The 16940-nt window shown below is 40.8% G+C and overlaps 1 protein-coding gene across 3 annotated transcripts in view; it reads left to right on the forward strand.

Annotated features, from left to right (window-relative positions):
* The window catches only part of doc2d (double C2-like domains, delta), a 152973-nt gene that overhangs the window by 36170 nt on the left and 99863 nt on the right, over nucleotides 1–16940 (forward strand). For all 3 annotated transcript variants that reach the window (XM_034188563.1, XM_034188564.1, XM_034188565.1), the window contains exons 4-5: nucleotides 13–87; nucleotides 15061–15170. In XM_034188563.1, the coding sequence (XP_034044454.1) occupies nucleotides 13–87; nucleotides 15061–15170 (185 nt within the window). The remainder of the gene's footprint in view (nucleotides 1–12; nucleotides 88–15060; nucleotides 15171–16940) is intronic.

The following is a 16940-nucleotide window of genomic DNA, read 5'->3' on the forward strand; positions in this document are numbered from 1 at the left end:
TTGTTTCTGCAGGGACTGAAAGCCATGGACTCCAATGGGCTGGCTGATCCGTACGTTAAGCTTCACCTTCTCCCTGGTGCTAGTAAGGTCAGTGCTCTAAACGTATCTCCACAGAAGTTATTTAAACATGCTACCAAACCTGTGATGGACTCTGACCGAAAAGAAAATGTCTACTTTTTACAGCAGTTGATGACGAAAACAGAAATTTTGTTGAATAGATTTAAAGTGGGGCAGCACAGTGACTTAGTGGTTAGCACTGTTGCCTCCCAGCAAGAAGGTCATGACATCGATTCCCACCTGTGGGCTTTTTGTGTGGAGTTTGCATGGTCTCTATGTTCTGTGGGTTCTCTCCGGGTGCTCCGGCTTCCTCCCACATCCATAGACATGCAGTTAGGTGGATTGGAAACTTTAAATTGTCTGGAGGTGTGTGTGCAGATATGTATATGTTTGTTTGTCTGTATGTGGCCCTGCAGCAGACTGGCATCCTGTCCAGGGTGTACCCCGCCTCACACCCTATGACTGCTGGGATGGGCTCCAGCCCCCGTGACCCAATTTTGGATAAGTGTGTGTGTGTGTGTGTGTGTGTGTGTGTGTGTGTGTGTGTGTGTGTGTGTGTGTGTGTGTGTGTGTGTGTGTGTGTGTGTGTGTGTGTGTGTGTGTGTGTGTGTGAGATTTAAAGTATTGGCTTTATTCATAAAATTATCCATATATATTTGAAGGGCAATCCTTTCTTCTAAAAAAAATAGACTACTTTTGTGAGAAATGAATTCTTTATGAATCTCTGTGAAAGGGCAAAAAGATCTTGGAAATACAGTATGAGAGTGAGATTCAGGCTCATTTAGTGAGCGGTTCAAGCGGTGCAGGCAGCATTTGTTTTGTTTGCTGCTCGTTCAATGCGACATGTTAATGAGCCCAAACATAATCTGGCCTACTTCATCGCTCTTATTTTGTTTTTATTGCAAATAGCAGAGAAGATATGGTTCACCACAGCGTCAGCAGGACACAACCTGTCGTCGGAGGCCCTTGAGTCAGAGCTGAGGTTCTGAACAGCGGCGAGCATTTTTAAGCCAAGACTGCTTGAATGAGGCAGATGTCTGAAATCCTTAATGCCAAAATGGAATGAAAGAAAGAAATGTACGGGCGATTTTTTTGTTGTTGTTGTTCATCAGCCTTCTATGATTTTTTTCACTCTTTGTTAACCTTTTTTCAACACTTTCAGCTCCTTTTCTGTATCTTACTGTGACCCTCTTTGACCTTGAAATAACAAGTGTGCAGAGAAAAGAGCAGACAACTGAGAGGGAGAGAAGGAGACAGACAGAGCAGAAAAGGAAGGGAGAGAGAGATGAGGGTAGGACAGCAGCAGGTAGTTGTCATGGAAACAGAGAGTATTGTTACACGGCTCACGTCAACCGGCGAGCGTTGATGGGGGGGGCACAGGAAGCTCAAACCACTATGTAACTCCCCGTAAACAGCCGGCCCATCAATGTGCACTCCAGAAAACTTGAATATAGACTCACACCTGCACAGGTCTGCATTCAAAATCAGCATGTCGTAATGAAAAACTAAAACATCCGAAAATCTGAGTGTCTATGAGGAATCGAGCTGCCAAAATAAAGAGAATAGAGGCACGAGACATGACGCAGAAATGCGTGCAGCCAGTGACCTTGCATAAATACAGACGTGCTTAGGCTATAGTCAAATTTGTAGCCTCCTTCGTCACTCCCTTCTTCCTCTCTCCTCTGTGTTCAGTGGTTGTTGAAATTTTCATCTTTCCATTCCTAATCGAGACTGAAAGTCACACACTTCCAGCTTCTGTACATTTGCAGCTGTGGGAAACAAAGAGAGTGAGAAATAAGAAGTGTGATCATAGCTGATAAAGATCCAGGCAGATACATGGTAAGAAAGGGGAGAGCATGATGGAAAGATAGAAGATTTGAAAATCAGATGCAGCATAAGGAGCTTTATAGACAACATGTTGCTTATTTTATTTATTTGCTAGCTTGGAAGGTCTTGTGACATATGTAAAAAAGCAAAGAAAAACAAGGATGTAATTTGTGGCAAAAAAAAAAAAAATATCACAGTTCAGTATGTTTTCAATACAGTGGAAACAGGAAACATAGGATAATGGCTACCCATAATCTGCTAAATCAATCAATCAATCAATTTTTTTATATAGCGCCAAATCACAACAAACAGTTGCCCCAAGGCGCTTTATATTGTAAGGCAAGGCCATACAATAATTATGTAAAACCCCAATGGTCAAAACGACCCCCTGTGAGCAAGCACTTGGCTACAGTGGGAAGGAAAAACTCCCTTTTAACAGGAAGAAACCTCCAGCAGAACCAGGCTCAGGGAGGGGCAGTCTTCTGCTGGGACTGGTTGGGGCTGAGGGAGAGAACCAGGAAAAAGACATGCTGTGGAGGGGAGCAGAGATCGATCACTAATGATTAAATGCAGAGTGGTGCATACAGAGCAAAAAGAGAAAGAAACAATGCATCATGGGAACCCCCCAGCAGTCTACGTCTATAGCAGCATAACTAAGGGATGGTTCAGGGTCACCTGATCCAGCCCTAACTATAAGCTTTAGCAAAAAGGAAAGTTTTAAGCCTAATCTTAAAAGTAGAGAGGGTGTCTGTCTCCCTGATCTGAATTGGGAGCTGGTTCCACAGGAGAGGAGCCTGAAAGCTGAAGGCTCTGCCTCCCATTCTACTCTTACAAACCCTAGGAACTACAAGTAAGCCTGCAGTCTGAGAGCGAAGCGCTCTATTGGGGTGATATGGTACTACGAGGTCCCTAAGATAAGATGGGACCTGATTATTCAAAACCTTATAAGTAAGAAGAAGAATTTTAAATTCTATTCTAGAATTAACAGGAAGCCAATGAAGAGAGGCCAATATGGGTGAGATATGCTCTCTCCTTCTAGTCCCCGTCAGTACTCTAGCTGCAGCATTTTGAATTAACTGAAGGCTTTTTAGGGAACTTTTAGGACAACCTGATAATAATGAATTACAATAGTCCAGCCTAGAGGAAATAAATGCATGAATTAGTTTTTCAGCATCACTCTGAGACAAGACCTTTCTGATTTTAGAGATATTGCGTAAATGCAAAAAAGCAGTCCTACATATTTGTTTAATATGCGCTTTGAATGACATATCCTGAACAAAAATGACTCCAAGATTTCTCACAGTATTACTAGAGTTCAGGGTAATGCCATCCAGAGTAAGGATCTGGTTAGACACCATGTTTCTAAGATTTGTGGGGCCAAGTACAATAACTTCAGTTTTATCTGAGTTTAAAAGCAGGAAATTAGAGGTCATCCATGTCTTTATGTCTGTAAGACAGTCCTGCAGTTTAGCTAATTGGTGTGTGTCCTCTGGCTTCATGGATAGATAAAGCTGGGTATCATCTGTGTAACAATGAAAATTTAAGCAATACCGTCTAATAATACTGCCTAAGGGAAGCATGTATAAAGTGAATAAAATTGGTCCTAGCACAGAACCTTGTGGAACTCCATAATTAACTTTAGTCTGTGAAGAAGATTCCCCATTTACATGAACAAATTGTAATCTATTAGACAAATATGATTCAAACCACCGCAGCGCAGTGCCTTTAATACCTATGGCATGCTCTAATCTCTGTAATAAAATTTTATGGTCAACAGTATCAAAAGCAGCACTGAGGTCTAACAGAACAAGCACAGAGATGAGTCCACTGTCCGAGGCCATAAGAAGATCATTTGTAACCTTCACTAATGCTGTTTCTGTACTATGATGAATTCTAAAACCTGACTGAAACTCTTCAAATAGACCATTCCTCTGCAGATGATCAGTTAGCTGTTTTACAACTACCCTTTCAAGAATTTTTGAGAGAAAAGGAAGGTTGGAGATCGTAAATGATCGTAATGTGATCTTATTCTCATGCAAACGAACGAAAATAACGCTTTTCTAATGTCCCTTGCATCTATGTTTGAGTTCATACCTAAAAACCAGCAACATAACCTAGATTTAGCTATGAAAGGTCATAAAATTGTGTGATGTCCTTGCATGTGTGAACCCTGAGAGTGGTTGGGATTTATTTGTGAGTTCTGTCAAGGAGATAATGGCACCTCTTACCCATAGAGGGAAACCCAGGTCTAATCCCAAACACAGTCTGCCGTGGGTTGATGAGGAGTGCAGGAGGTTCATATCTGTTAGGGACTCTCTATTGAAGTGTTCTTTAAAGTCTGGTCTGGCCACAGATAGATTAAACTTTACCACAGCTAGGAACAGAGTCACTCAGGCTAAATCTAACTTTTTTATGGGTTTAATTGAAAAAGCTCACGGTAATGGTAAAGCTATATGGCAATATATGAATAATATGCTAGGCCATCAAGGTAAACAGGCTAGGGAACTGGAGCTTCCATTCCATTGAAGTTGGGACGTTGTGTAAAATGTAAATAAAAACAGAATAAAATGATGTGCAAATCCTCTTCAACCTATATTCATTTGAATACAACACAACGACAAGATATTTAATGTTCAAACTGATAAACTTTATTGTTTTTGTGCAAATATTTGCTCATTTTTAATGGATGCCTCCAACATGTTTCAAAAAAGCTGGGACAGTGGTATGTTTACCACTGTGTGACATCACCATTCCTTGTAACAACATTCAATAAGCATTTGGGAACTGAGGACACTAATTGTTGAAGCTTTGCAGGTGGAATTCTTTCCCATTCTTGCTTGATGTACGACTTCAGTTGTTCAACAGTCCGGGGTCCAAACTGGCCAGCACATGTGTGCAAGTAAAGACATGTTTTTCAATTAACATGTACCTCCTGTGTACGGCATACCAGAGCATTACAGATATGACATGCTATCACCTTTAATCATCATTCACTGGAGTCTCGTGAATGTCACAAATTGTGCTATGAAAATTAATGATGACAACATGCACACAATGCAACTTACTACACCTTAACTAAAACGACATGAAATATACAAGAACATGGCTAAAATTCATCTCTGTTACCATGCGTAGAATATGGGTAACTCAGCTAGTAGACGATAAAAACCAAATGTAATCATTTTTTCCTACAACATTTGACATATAAGAGAAGTGGGCTCACATTCAAAAGGTTATGGAAAGGTTACATCCCTATTCTACAGGGCCTGAGCCCCATGATCCAGAAATATTCCGAAAACAGAATGAAATATGAGGTCTGTTAGAAAACTATCCAACCTTTTTATTTTTTGCAAAAACTATATGGATTTGAATCATGTGCGCTTGCATCAGCCAAGCTTGAACCTTTGTGTGCATGCATGAGTTTTTTTCACGCCTGTTGGTTGCGTCATTCGCCTGTGAGCACGCTTTGAGTGAGCAGTGGTCCAGCCCCCTCGTCAGATTTTTATTGTGAGGAAAATGTCTGAACGATTTGGAGCTTTGCTGCATCAAATTTTTCCAGAAACTGTGAGAGACAGCCAGGTGGAAACCATTCGGAAGATTCAGACGGCTTTCAGGGACAATTCTATGGGTATCACACAGATTAAGAAGTGTTACAACTGGTTTAAAGACGGCGCACAATGGCGGAGGGCATGCTGCACTCCAAGCGGCGATCGACAGGCTGAAACAACCACATAATTTCCAAACTGAACGCTGTGTTGATCCGGGACGTCGTCTGACTACTACAGAAATGGCAGAAGAGGTGGACATAGCACTTTTTCGGCACATTCCAATGTTACAGGAGTTTTTGTCATGGAAAGAGGAGCGGAGGAATTCGCCATGGAGCCGCTAATGGCGCGGGACAAAAGCACCTCTGTGTTGGTCTCACAGAACATGTTTGTAACATGCTCAGCTCTTGCACCATTCAGAAGATTCAGATGGCTTTCGGTGGCTTTTCAGTCGTGTGACTATCCGAGAAATTGTGGACAAGCTGGACATGCCACATGTCCTGTGAGGCTTCATCACGGCGTTGCTTTTTGTCCCGCGCCATTAGTGGCTCCGTCCCGACGTGCAAATTCCTCCACGTCTTTTCATGACAAAAACTCCTGTAACAGTGGAATGTGCCGAAAAAGTGGTATGTCCACCTCTTCTGCCATTTCTGTAGTAGTCAGACGACGTCCCGGATCAACACAGCGTTCAGTTTGGAAATGATCTGGTTGTTTCAGCCTGTCGATCGCCGCTCGGAGCGCGGCATGCCCTCCGCCATTGTGCGCCGTCTTTAAACCGGTTGTAACACTCCTTAAAATGTGTGATCCCCATAGAATCATCCCTGAAAGCCGTCTGAATCTTCCGAATGGTTTCCACCTGGCTGTCTCTCACAGTTTCTGGTAAAATTTGATGCAGCAAAGCTCCAAATCATTCAGACATTTTCCTCACAATAAAAATCCAATGAGGGGGCTGGACTGCTCACTCAAAGCGTGCTCACAGGCAAATGAAGCAACCGACAGGCGTGAAAAAACGCACACATGCACACGAAGGTTCAAGCTTGGCTGATGCAAGCGCACATGATTCAGATCCATATAGTTTTTGCAAAAAATAAAAAGGTCGGATAGTTTTCTAACACAGTGATTTTCAACCTTTTTTGAGCCGCGGCACCCTTTTTATATTTACAAAATCCTGCGGCACACCACTGTCATGTGTCACGTGTCACGCACCACTAACTCGACTGTCTCTACACGGTGCGTTAGCACGTTAGCAACAAGTGCGGTACAGATATGACGTAACATAGTATACTATAGTCATGGAGCTGTATATAAGAACTAGAGAGCGCAGTCCCATTACTGCACACTAAACGAAAACGTCCCTTCATGGACAGCGACATGACGTCTCCTAACCGGGCAAAATATTGACGAAGTCCCCGGATGTTAATGCATTTTCAGTGGAGATCCGCGACTGGACACATAGAAAAATGTTCGCAAAATACATGTTAAAATGCCATTTTGACCTGGATATCGAGCCAGTAAAATTAAATTACATTAAATTATGTCAGGAAAGTATTAAACTTACTCTGACACACACACATTCTCAAATATTAGTGTTGAAAGTTACACGGATCTGTGCTGTTCAAGCTACGCTGCTAGGCTGAGCTGCTGCTGTGTTCAATGCAGCGCGGCTCCTAAAACCATTACAATACATTTATATATATTATATTTTTACACAATTATCTTTTATTGACCGAGTTTCATTCATGAAGTCAGCGGTGTGTGTGTGCACATCTCTGTGTGTGTGGCAGCACAGCGCGGGTCATTAATCTCATTATTTTAAGGTGCAAAAAGAAAACTCACCAGTCTTGTCGAACAATTTTTAGTCACTAACAACAAGAATTTTAACTAGACATTGGTCTAGCAGTGGAAAATATCAACTAGACATAAGTGAAATTAATGATCCGTATCATCGGGCGACACAGGTACGGCAGGAGACATACAGCTGTTTATCATCCAAATATCACGGTCAAAGTGACAACAATAACCAAAACCACTTACTTATGGAAGGAAATATTCTCTCCCTTGTTCCTCCGTTTGTGACTTTGCCAACATGCGCAGCTTTCCGGCATATTCCACCTGTTTCTTGACGAGACTAAGTGGACATTTTTAATGATCCGTTCATTTATTGTTAAAATATAAAATGAAACAGCTTCTTTTTTTTTAAATAAAATAGTTGCTGTTCAAAGAGCCTTTTATTTAGAAGCAGGTGATGTTCTGCTGGATTCTCTGGACCAGATGAAGGTCTCTTCTGCAGCTTTGAACTCTGGTGGTGTTGCTGAAAAGCAGAGATGTTTTCTTTCAACTGGACTTTGTGGTGTTCAGCTCATCAATGGAAGTTTGGTTGTCTGCACAGCAAATGTTCCTGATTGGGACAAATAAAAATATTTCTTTAAATATAAAGAAACACTAAACAGTTTATATATAAAAAAGGAAAAAAAAACGGTAAAAAACGATGGAAAAAAAAACACCTGAAAAAATAAGTTATTTAAAGTTGAGCTTTTGTGGTGTCTGAAAAAAGCTGTAGCTTTATTTGGTAAAAATACAAAGACTGAACCATTTACAAATTAATGTGTTCACTCAGATCAACTGTACTAAAAGGCTACGCTAACGTTAGCCGATCATTAAACCTTCACAGTTCAGTAAACGTCATGTTTTATTTTTACATTATTCTCACCTCGATAAAGTTGCAGAACTAAACTCCGTTGGGCAAACTGGGAATTCGCATATATCCAAAAAGTGGGAGATTTCAGACTGAGTGGGTTTGCCCCATCACCCCGGTGGCCTGGATCGCTCTGCCCAGGAAAGATGCCTGAAGGCCGGCTTCTCTCCATGTGGGTTGGCCCGCTGTCGCGGTTCGATCGATATCCCACCAAGTCGTAAGTCCTCCCTCAGTCGGCGTCACTCCGAAAAGTAGCTGAAAAAAGCTTCTCCCAGCAGGGTGATGGGAGAATCGTTCTACTGCTGTTTTTTTAAAGGTTTTTTTGTGGTTCAGGCAACCAAAGTTCAAGACGGCAATCGCTGAACTTTTTTCAGATTGTGGAAACAGCCAGAGTGTGACGTAGCAATCTCTGCCCCCTTGCTGCTTCCGAAGAGACGCGTCTGACGTCACGACGCGTTGGAAACGCACCGCCCTCTGCCGCACTGACGAGCGCAACCCTCAACCTATCAAATCCCTTGAACACAGACACACGCCATATCCGCTTGTTTTAAAATTAATTACTTTAGTTAATTAATTTGGTTTATTTGTTAAATACGTGATATTATTGAATAACTAATATTTTGCTGTATTTTCCAGTATTTCTTTTTCATTCTTTTTTATTTTTTTGATAACTCTAAAATCCGAGGGGGCAAGGTTGATGACGTGAGGGGGCATCGCCCCCAAATGCCCCCTCGTGGCGCCGGCTATGTGTTCAAGATTGACAGAAGATGGATCAAGAAGTTACAGTGATGCTTCAAAACGCACCCCAGTTTGCTATTCGGGATGAAAAGGATGGAACGGCACTCTGTGGAATAGGAGTACTACAGAAAATCTTTAAATTGCCTTTGAGCAAGTTTGTTAATCCCAAACTGACATTGATGCGTTTGAATGAGTGAATGTGCAGTGTTGTTGTAAAGCTCGGTGAGTGTCTGCATCACTGCTACATTAACTGTAACTGTTGAGGGACAGAGACAGAGAGACAGAGGTGTGACGCTCCAAACGCCACTGATGCTAATTTACACCCTCACACTGGTAACATTCCCTCCCCTTACCAAAAAATAGTACTTATAAGTATATAAAAAGTAAACTAGAAGTATACTTGAAACATACTTGCATATACTACTTTTTGGTAAGGGTCTCTCCTTTTAGTCCATGCACAGACCCTGTACTCACTGTTCTTCAAGCCTTTTCTCTCCACCTGTGCACACATGATAACTTCAGATAGCGTGTGTGCTCACAGCCCTCAGCTCCGTTCAACCATACACACATCCAAAATCTGTGGCCACAGGACAACTGACCCAGACCCTTTGGACCTGACCTGATTCTGGTCCTGGGTCACATAAGAAGACCCATAACATCCTTTCCTGTGCTGCACAAGAAATCACTGTAAAGTTAACTGAAACACTAATCAGATTAGCAGAGAGGAAAAAAAAACCTTAGGAAAATCTAACATTATATATGAATGGGAGTAAGGGGGAGGCAGCACAGGCAGAATAATGGAAACAAAAACAGTCTGAGGGTAAAACAGATGGAAGGGATGGTGCAGGAATACCCTTCAAGGCACTGGCAATTGGTTGACTCTGCCAGAGAGGAAAAGGAGGAGTAGAATCTGAGAATATTCATGTTTAAAACTGAAATGGTATAACAATAATTTGCCTCAAACATTTTTGTGCTCCCAGCACTATATTTCTTTGCAACATTATTTTGCATATGCAGGTACTGTAAGTTTCATTATTGTGTAGCCAGTGTGCATGCATTACACTGCTGGAAATAAGCAGCTGCAATACACAAGGTTTTATTAACAATGCAGTGGGGATGTGCTGATCTGATAGTAGCAGTCAGTATCAGACCAAATCTAGGCCTGCTTTCTTTTTTTAAAAATTGATCAGTTGTGGTTTTATTTATCGTGAGTCACACAGCTCAGTCTATGTATATGTACAGGGGGATGAGACTAGTTCTCATCCCCCTGTACATGTGCTTGACAGACTGCTGTTCTTGTTCATAATAACTGTTCCCATATTTTGAAAGGATTAATACACCACAACATTTAATTTGGCAAAATAGTACCTGTCCCTAGTTATAGAGGACAGGGTGAGACAGAAATGATTGATCTGCTGTGGTGACCCCTAACAGGAGCATCCAATAGAAAAATAAGAAATTAGCAGCTCCATTTTGGAATAAGGCTGCAACATAAAATGTGGAAAATCTGAAGTGCTGTGACTACTTTCTGGACACACTGTACCTGTGAGTACTGTAACCATTAGAAGCCATGTGAAGCCAAGCTATGGACAAGAAGTCTTAATTGCCTGGTGTAGATATTTCTTTTAATCTGTTGTATGTCTGGGTCATCAAATTGTATGTATTTCATAAATACTATATATGCTAATGGTTAATTAAAGCTTAAAAGTATAGACATCTTTGTTATCTACACCACACCTCTATTTGACCTCTGTGACCTCTATTTTTTATTAGGTTAATTAAATTTTTTACAGTGGTATCAAATTTGGTAATGAAAATCACGTAACTTCACTAGTATTGGTATCAGATATTGTGACAACCCAATTCTTGTGTCTGTGTGTGAAGATATTATGTGATATGATGTGGACCAAACATGGCGGAATGAATGATTGACAGCCAAGGACAATTTTGTTTAATATCAAGGTCACAGGCCAAGGTCAAACTTTTGGCCCAGTGCTCATTGTATAGGTGATAATTACATTGGAAAATTGGTGGAACTGCTTAGGGCCCCTTCACACATAGTGCAAAGTTTGGACGAAGTGCACACAATCGTGTAATGTCATCCCTGTCTCCAGCACCTTGTACACCTGTTGCTACAACTATTTGTGCACACAAGGGCCTGAAAGACAGAGTGTGCGCTGTGCGAACCCATCGCACCCTCTCGCAGCAGGTGCCGGTCAAATTCCAGGTGACATGCACAAACACCTAACTGCATGGCACTTAGAAAAAGTGTGGCCAGTCGCACTCTTGGCACAACAGCAGACTGCAGACAGTCACTGTTGTACTGCTGTGAAATTTGTCTAAGTTCCCCACGAGTGTGACTTTCCAAACACACACACTGACACGTGGGTGTGTGCACTCCACTCACGGGAGGCGTGGCTTCCGACAGAAGCAGCTGTGGTCATCTGTCATTCTGGACATTCCAGCTAGACAACACCTACTGTGTTTGGACAGTAATGGACAAACAACTGTCCACTGTGAAGCACGTGTGTCTGATATTTACGTGGACATCAATAACAACATATATCGCTGTGGTGGCAACAAGCTGCAGCAAGCGAGCGCGTGCACGGAGCGGACGCTGACAGCCCCCCAGGTTGAAATGGACCATCAGATCAGAACATGTAGCGGGTAATCTGACCGTCACGTCACCCACGTGAGCTCTGTTCCACATGATGCGGTGTCTGTGCTGCGGCGCGCTGTACACAAGACACGCATGTCAGGCAGAACACGCACGTGGCCGACTGGACGCACCTGACCAGTAGATGTGGACATGATCAGAGCACACTGCTTCTCATTCATGTTATTTCATGACTGTATGTCACTGACCATGGGTCATCACCAGAGGAACAGATGGATCATATTTGCATTGCTCGTTTGATAAATGCGATGTTTTTATATGGTGTGGGATTTAAATTTTTTTGTTGTAATACTTCCATGTCCTTCCTGATATGAGACAGCTTCCCACAGCTTTCAAAGGACAGCTCTGTAGCTCAGTGGTAAAGTCTCTGACTGGCAATCAGAGGTTTTGAAAGGTGCAGGTTCATGTCCCGGGTGGTGTTTTTTTTTTTTTTTTTTTTTATTGTACCATAAGCGGCGTGATGTGGTCCCACAGGTCCCGGCTGGTTTTTAGTTTTTTATTTATTCCATATAAGTCGCACGATGTGATTCCACACGTACCAGCTGGTTTTTATTCCTTCCACATAAGCGGCACCAGTGGTGGGCACAGATTAACTTCGATAACAGATAATCAGATAACTGAAAAGTTATCTTCAATAAAGTTAAAACAATAAACCACCCAAAAATGTATCGGAAGTTACAGATAACTGATAAATTCCAATATTGTCTCCGGTACACTTACAACTATTAGCAAGTTGATTTTGAGTTTTAACACCACTATTGGAAGCATCAAAAGCAACAACAGACCCAAACAATGAGTCAGCACTTCTGGCTTTGAGCATCCTGCCCCCTGCTGGAAGCTTCTGTTTACTACATGGCTTCAGGCACAGAAGCAACTGAGAGGAGCCACAAAGCTCAGCTCTCTACCCAATCACAGCACTGCCATCAGGCCGAGGTCTTGGAAACTAAAGCAGTGCTGAGTTATAATTTGGTGTATAAATAAAATGAATGCTGATAGAATAGCTCCATTAATGTCAATTCTGTCATTTGTGCAAACTTAAGATATAACATATATCTTTAAATGTTGAATAATGCACTAATTCTGAAGTTTTGTAACAAACACAGACAGATGGCATTCTGGGTAAAATGTGCCTCTGCTCACACTGATTGGATGATTCATTCTATGTAAACCAACATGTTAATGTGTTGGTATTTACAGATAAATGTGCTTTTGTAAAATATGCCATTTTTTATTTGTAAAAAAAAAAAAGGCATTTTCAAAAAAAAAAAAAGCCAAGTTGTAATTTGATAACCATCTGATATAACCGGTGTCAAAATAAATTAGACATATTTAGTGCATAATTAGTGCAGCCCAATCAGAGCATATCAATGCAGTTCTCAAATTTTTTTTTTAAACTTTGATGTCTCCCATCGAGAGTTTTTGTAAATTAAGTTTGACAAAAAAGCTTCTGTTTACGTTTTGCTTCTGGAACCACGAGTCCGACGTGTGGTTTTTGAATGTACAATGAGAAAATACCAGCCTAGCTTCAGTTTGAATACTGCCATGAACACTACTGGCCAGTAGATGGCAGTAGAAACCTTGAAAACTTGCAAACAAAATTCCAGATAATCTGTGTTGCTACTTGCTACGTTTCAGATGCGTGGAATTTAATAAAAGCAAACAATAAAAACATCTATAAACCGAGAGGATATATTCACGTGAGTTTTAGGCACTAGAGTTTAATGCTGTTGTCCTGATCAGAGTGTCTGAAATGCATTTCTCCTGTCGTGAACGTACTGAGATTACCGTACTGATATTACCCTACCTACAATGCACCTGGACACAGCATGCCCCACACTAAAACCTTAAAAATTAGTGCATTACTTTAAAAGGAAAACATATATCTGATATTTTCACTTTATAAAACTTCAGAAGTGACGTTAATTTAAATAACTTGTCCGAAATAAGTTTGGTTAAAATTTGGACCATAAGTTAAAAATTTATGCCTCTGGATGACTTGGGTGATATTGGCCGCATATCAGTATGGGGTTAAAAAAATGAGGGTTTTTTTTTCTTTTGGTGACCAGTTCGCCTTTGCCTGCAGAGGATAGAGCGGTTTCTTCTAGAAGCAGCTCTTCTCTGTTTACAGAGGGTAGAACTACACATCTGTTCACTTTTGTTTACCACGTTAATGGTCTAAAAGTTATTGAACAAAATTTTATCGGAAGATAATTAGTCAGATAATGGTTTTCAAAGTTATCTGGAACAATAATCCGATAATGAAAACTTTAACAGTGGTGGGCACAGTTCAATAATTATAATTATTGAAGATAAAGTTTTCATTATCGGATTATTATGAGTTTGACCTTTGAAGTTCACCCAATGTCAGAAGTCATGTGACAAACAGAAATGTGATCAATGTGATATCAAAGGTGTATCTTTAAGGGTCCCTTCACACATAGTGCAAAGTTTGGACGGTGTTTGGACGAAAATGGCGAAACAGCGTGAAACAGTTCGAAATTAGCGCACACAACATCGTGCATAAAACATCGGGCTATGCACGTGCCGGTGTCCACTGAGCAGGAACAGTGCCAGCTGCACCACATGGTGCCGCTCAGTGGTGGGCACAGTTCCGATAATCTGATAATGAAAACTTTATCTTCAATAATTATAATTATTGAACTTCAAAGGTCAAACTCAAAGTCATGTGTTTAACATCTGATCAAACATCAAAGCCACACAGCACCATATATTGTGGTATTATTATGGTGTCACTGAATGACAGTCCCTTCTATGAACATTATGATTTTGCCTTGATTAATTGCTCTTTATGTCTTACCTTTTCTTGTCACCATTCTCACATTCCATCTTTTTATCTATCCACTTTACATTTTACGGCTTCTGCAGTTGTAATGTTTTAGATGTCAGCTCTCACTGTATCCTCAACCATTCAGAAATGCAACAGCTTTTTCAACAACAAAATTCACCTCAGTGGTAACAGCATGCACTGTATTTTCTTAAACAAAGCCTTTTCTGGGTATAACACAGCTTTCTGGGCTATGGTAAGTTCACTGAAAATTGCTTCATTAGGTTTCAAGCAATCCCGTTAACAGACTCATTCACAGGTGAGGTAAAAAAAAATAGGGGGAAAATTTTAAATTACAAATTTAAGACAAGCACAAAAGATGAGCCAACAAGCAGGTACAAACTTTATTTATGGGTGTTGGAGCTCTAAGGGTTTCTGGGAATAAAGGTGTACATTTTAAAGCTGACTGAAGCAGTACATGTTTTGAAGGTGGTTCACTCTGGTGTGGAGATAGGCGAGGCAAGTAAAGCCTTCATCCTCTCACACTTCTCTACAAAGGCAGCAGATGTCTGCAATTTCCTGAGATGCAGAGAGAAGGGATGCTTTCCTCACTTATCTCTCTTGATTTAGTGTCACTTCATTTTGCCACTTTTCATTGGTTCTGTCACGTGTCAGATGTTTGATTGTTTCCTCTCCATAATTGTCTTGTTATATTTCTTCTAATCTTGCTTTGCAGGCCAATAAGCTACGGACAAAAACCCTGAAGAATACCTTGAATCCCACATGGAATGAAACGCTGATGTATCATGGTATCACAGCAGCTGACATGACCACCAAAACTCTCAGGTGTGTATTTGGCCTTGAATTTCACTCTGGCAGAACTGGGACTCAGTATTATTTCCCAAGCAATCACATTAAGGGCTTGATTTACTAAAAAGGTTTACCTGTGTTAAAATGTGTTCAAATGACACAACATTCACAAAAATAGTGCATGTGATTTGCTAACAGTGTGCACTGAAGAGTGCATCTTTCAAATGCACAAAATAGTGCACACTGTTCATTTAGCATGTTTGCCTTCATGAATATGCAGTTTGTGGTTTGTCCACATGAGTGCTGAAAATTGTGGGAGGGAACATGTATAAATAGGTGGGGTTTGCAGACACACCATGATTTATCAAGGTCAAAAGGAAATTTAGCAGTTGAAGATTGTGTCTGTATTTTGCGAATTTCATGCATCTGCATTAACTTATTGTGCTTGATAGACTGCTGTTCTGGTAGCATAGAGCAAGGCTTCGTTGTATACAGAATTTTAAAAAATCATTCATAGTAAATGTTATGCATATTTAAAGAGTTACCAGTTTACTTCATTCTTGTTTCTTTCAGAATAAATGCATAACAGGTGGACCATAATTCTAATTCTACATCACACATTTTAGTGAGACATCTGATGATTGTCACAGTATGTCTAAAAAACATCCAGAAGCATACAACCCCAATTCCAATGAAGTTGGGACATTGTGTAATATGTAAAAAAAAAAAACAGAATACAATGATTTGCAAATCCTCTTCAACCTATATTCAATTGAATACACCACAAAGATATTTAATGTTCAAACTGATAAACTTTATTGTTTTTGTGCAAATATTTGCTCATTTTGAAATGGATGCCTGCAACACGTTTCAAAAAAGTTGGGACGGGGCAACAAAAGACTGGGAAAGTTGATGAATGCTCAAAGAACACGTAATTGGAAACAGGTGAGTGTCATGATTGGGTATAAAAGGAGCATCCCCAAACAGCTCAGCCGTTCATAAGCAAAGATGGGGCGAGAATCACTACTTGTGAACAACTGTGTGAAAAAATAGTCAAACAGTTTAAGAACAATGTTTCTCGATGTTCAATTGCAAGGAATTTAGGGATTCCATCATCTACAGTCCATAATTTAATCAAAAGATTCATAAAACCTTCTACACATAAGTGGCAAGGCCGAAAACCAACACTGAATGCCCGTGACCTTCGATCCCTCAGACAGCACTGCATTAAAAACCGACATCATTGTGTAAAGGATCTTACTGCGTGGGCTCAGTAACAGTTCAGAAAACCATTGTCAGTTACCACAGTTCGTTGCTACATCTACAAGTGCAAATTAAAACTCTACCATGCAAAGCGAAAGCCATACATCAACAACATCCAGAAATGCCGCTGCCTTCTCTGGGCCCGAGCTCATTTGAAATGGACAGACGCAAAGTGGAAAAGTGCGCTGTGGTCTGATGAGTAAACATTTCAAATTGTTTTTGGAAATCATGAACATCATGGTCTCCGGACAAAAGAGGAAAAAGACCATCCAGATTGTTACCAGCACAAAGTTCAAAAGCCAGCATCTGTGATGGTATGGGGGTGTGTTAATGCCCATGGCATGAGCAACTTACACATCTGTGATGGCACCATCAATGCTGAAAGGTACATCCAGATTTTGGAGCAACACATGCTACCATCCAAGCAACATCTTTTTCAGGGACATCCCTGCTTATTTCAGCAAGACAATGCCAAGCCACATTCTGCAGGTGTTAACAACAGCGTGGCTTCGGAGTAAAACAATGCGAGTACTAGACTGGCCT

Source organism: Thalassophryne amazonica, chromosome 15, assembly GCF_902500255.1.
Source record: "Thalassophryne amazonica chromosome 15, fThaAma1.1, whole genome shotgun sequence".
Taxonomy (NCBI): Eukaryota; Metazoa; Chordata; class Actinopteri; order Batrachoidiformes; family Batrachoididae; genus Thalassophryne; species Thalassophryne amazonica.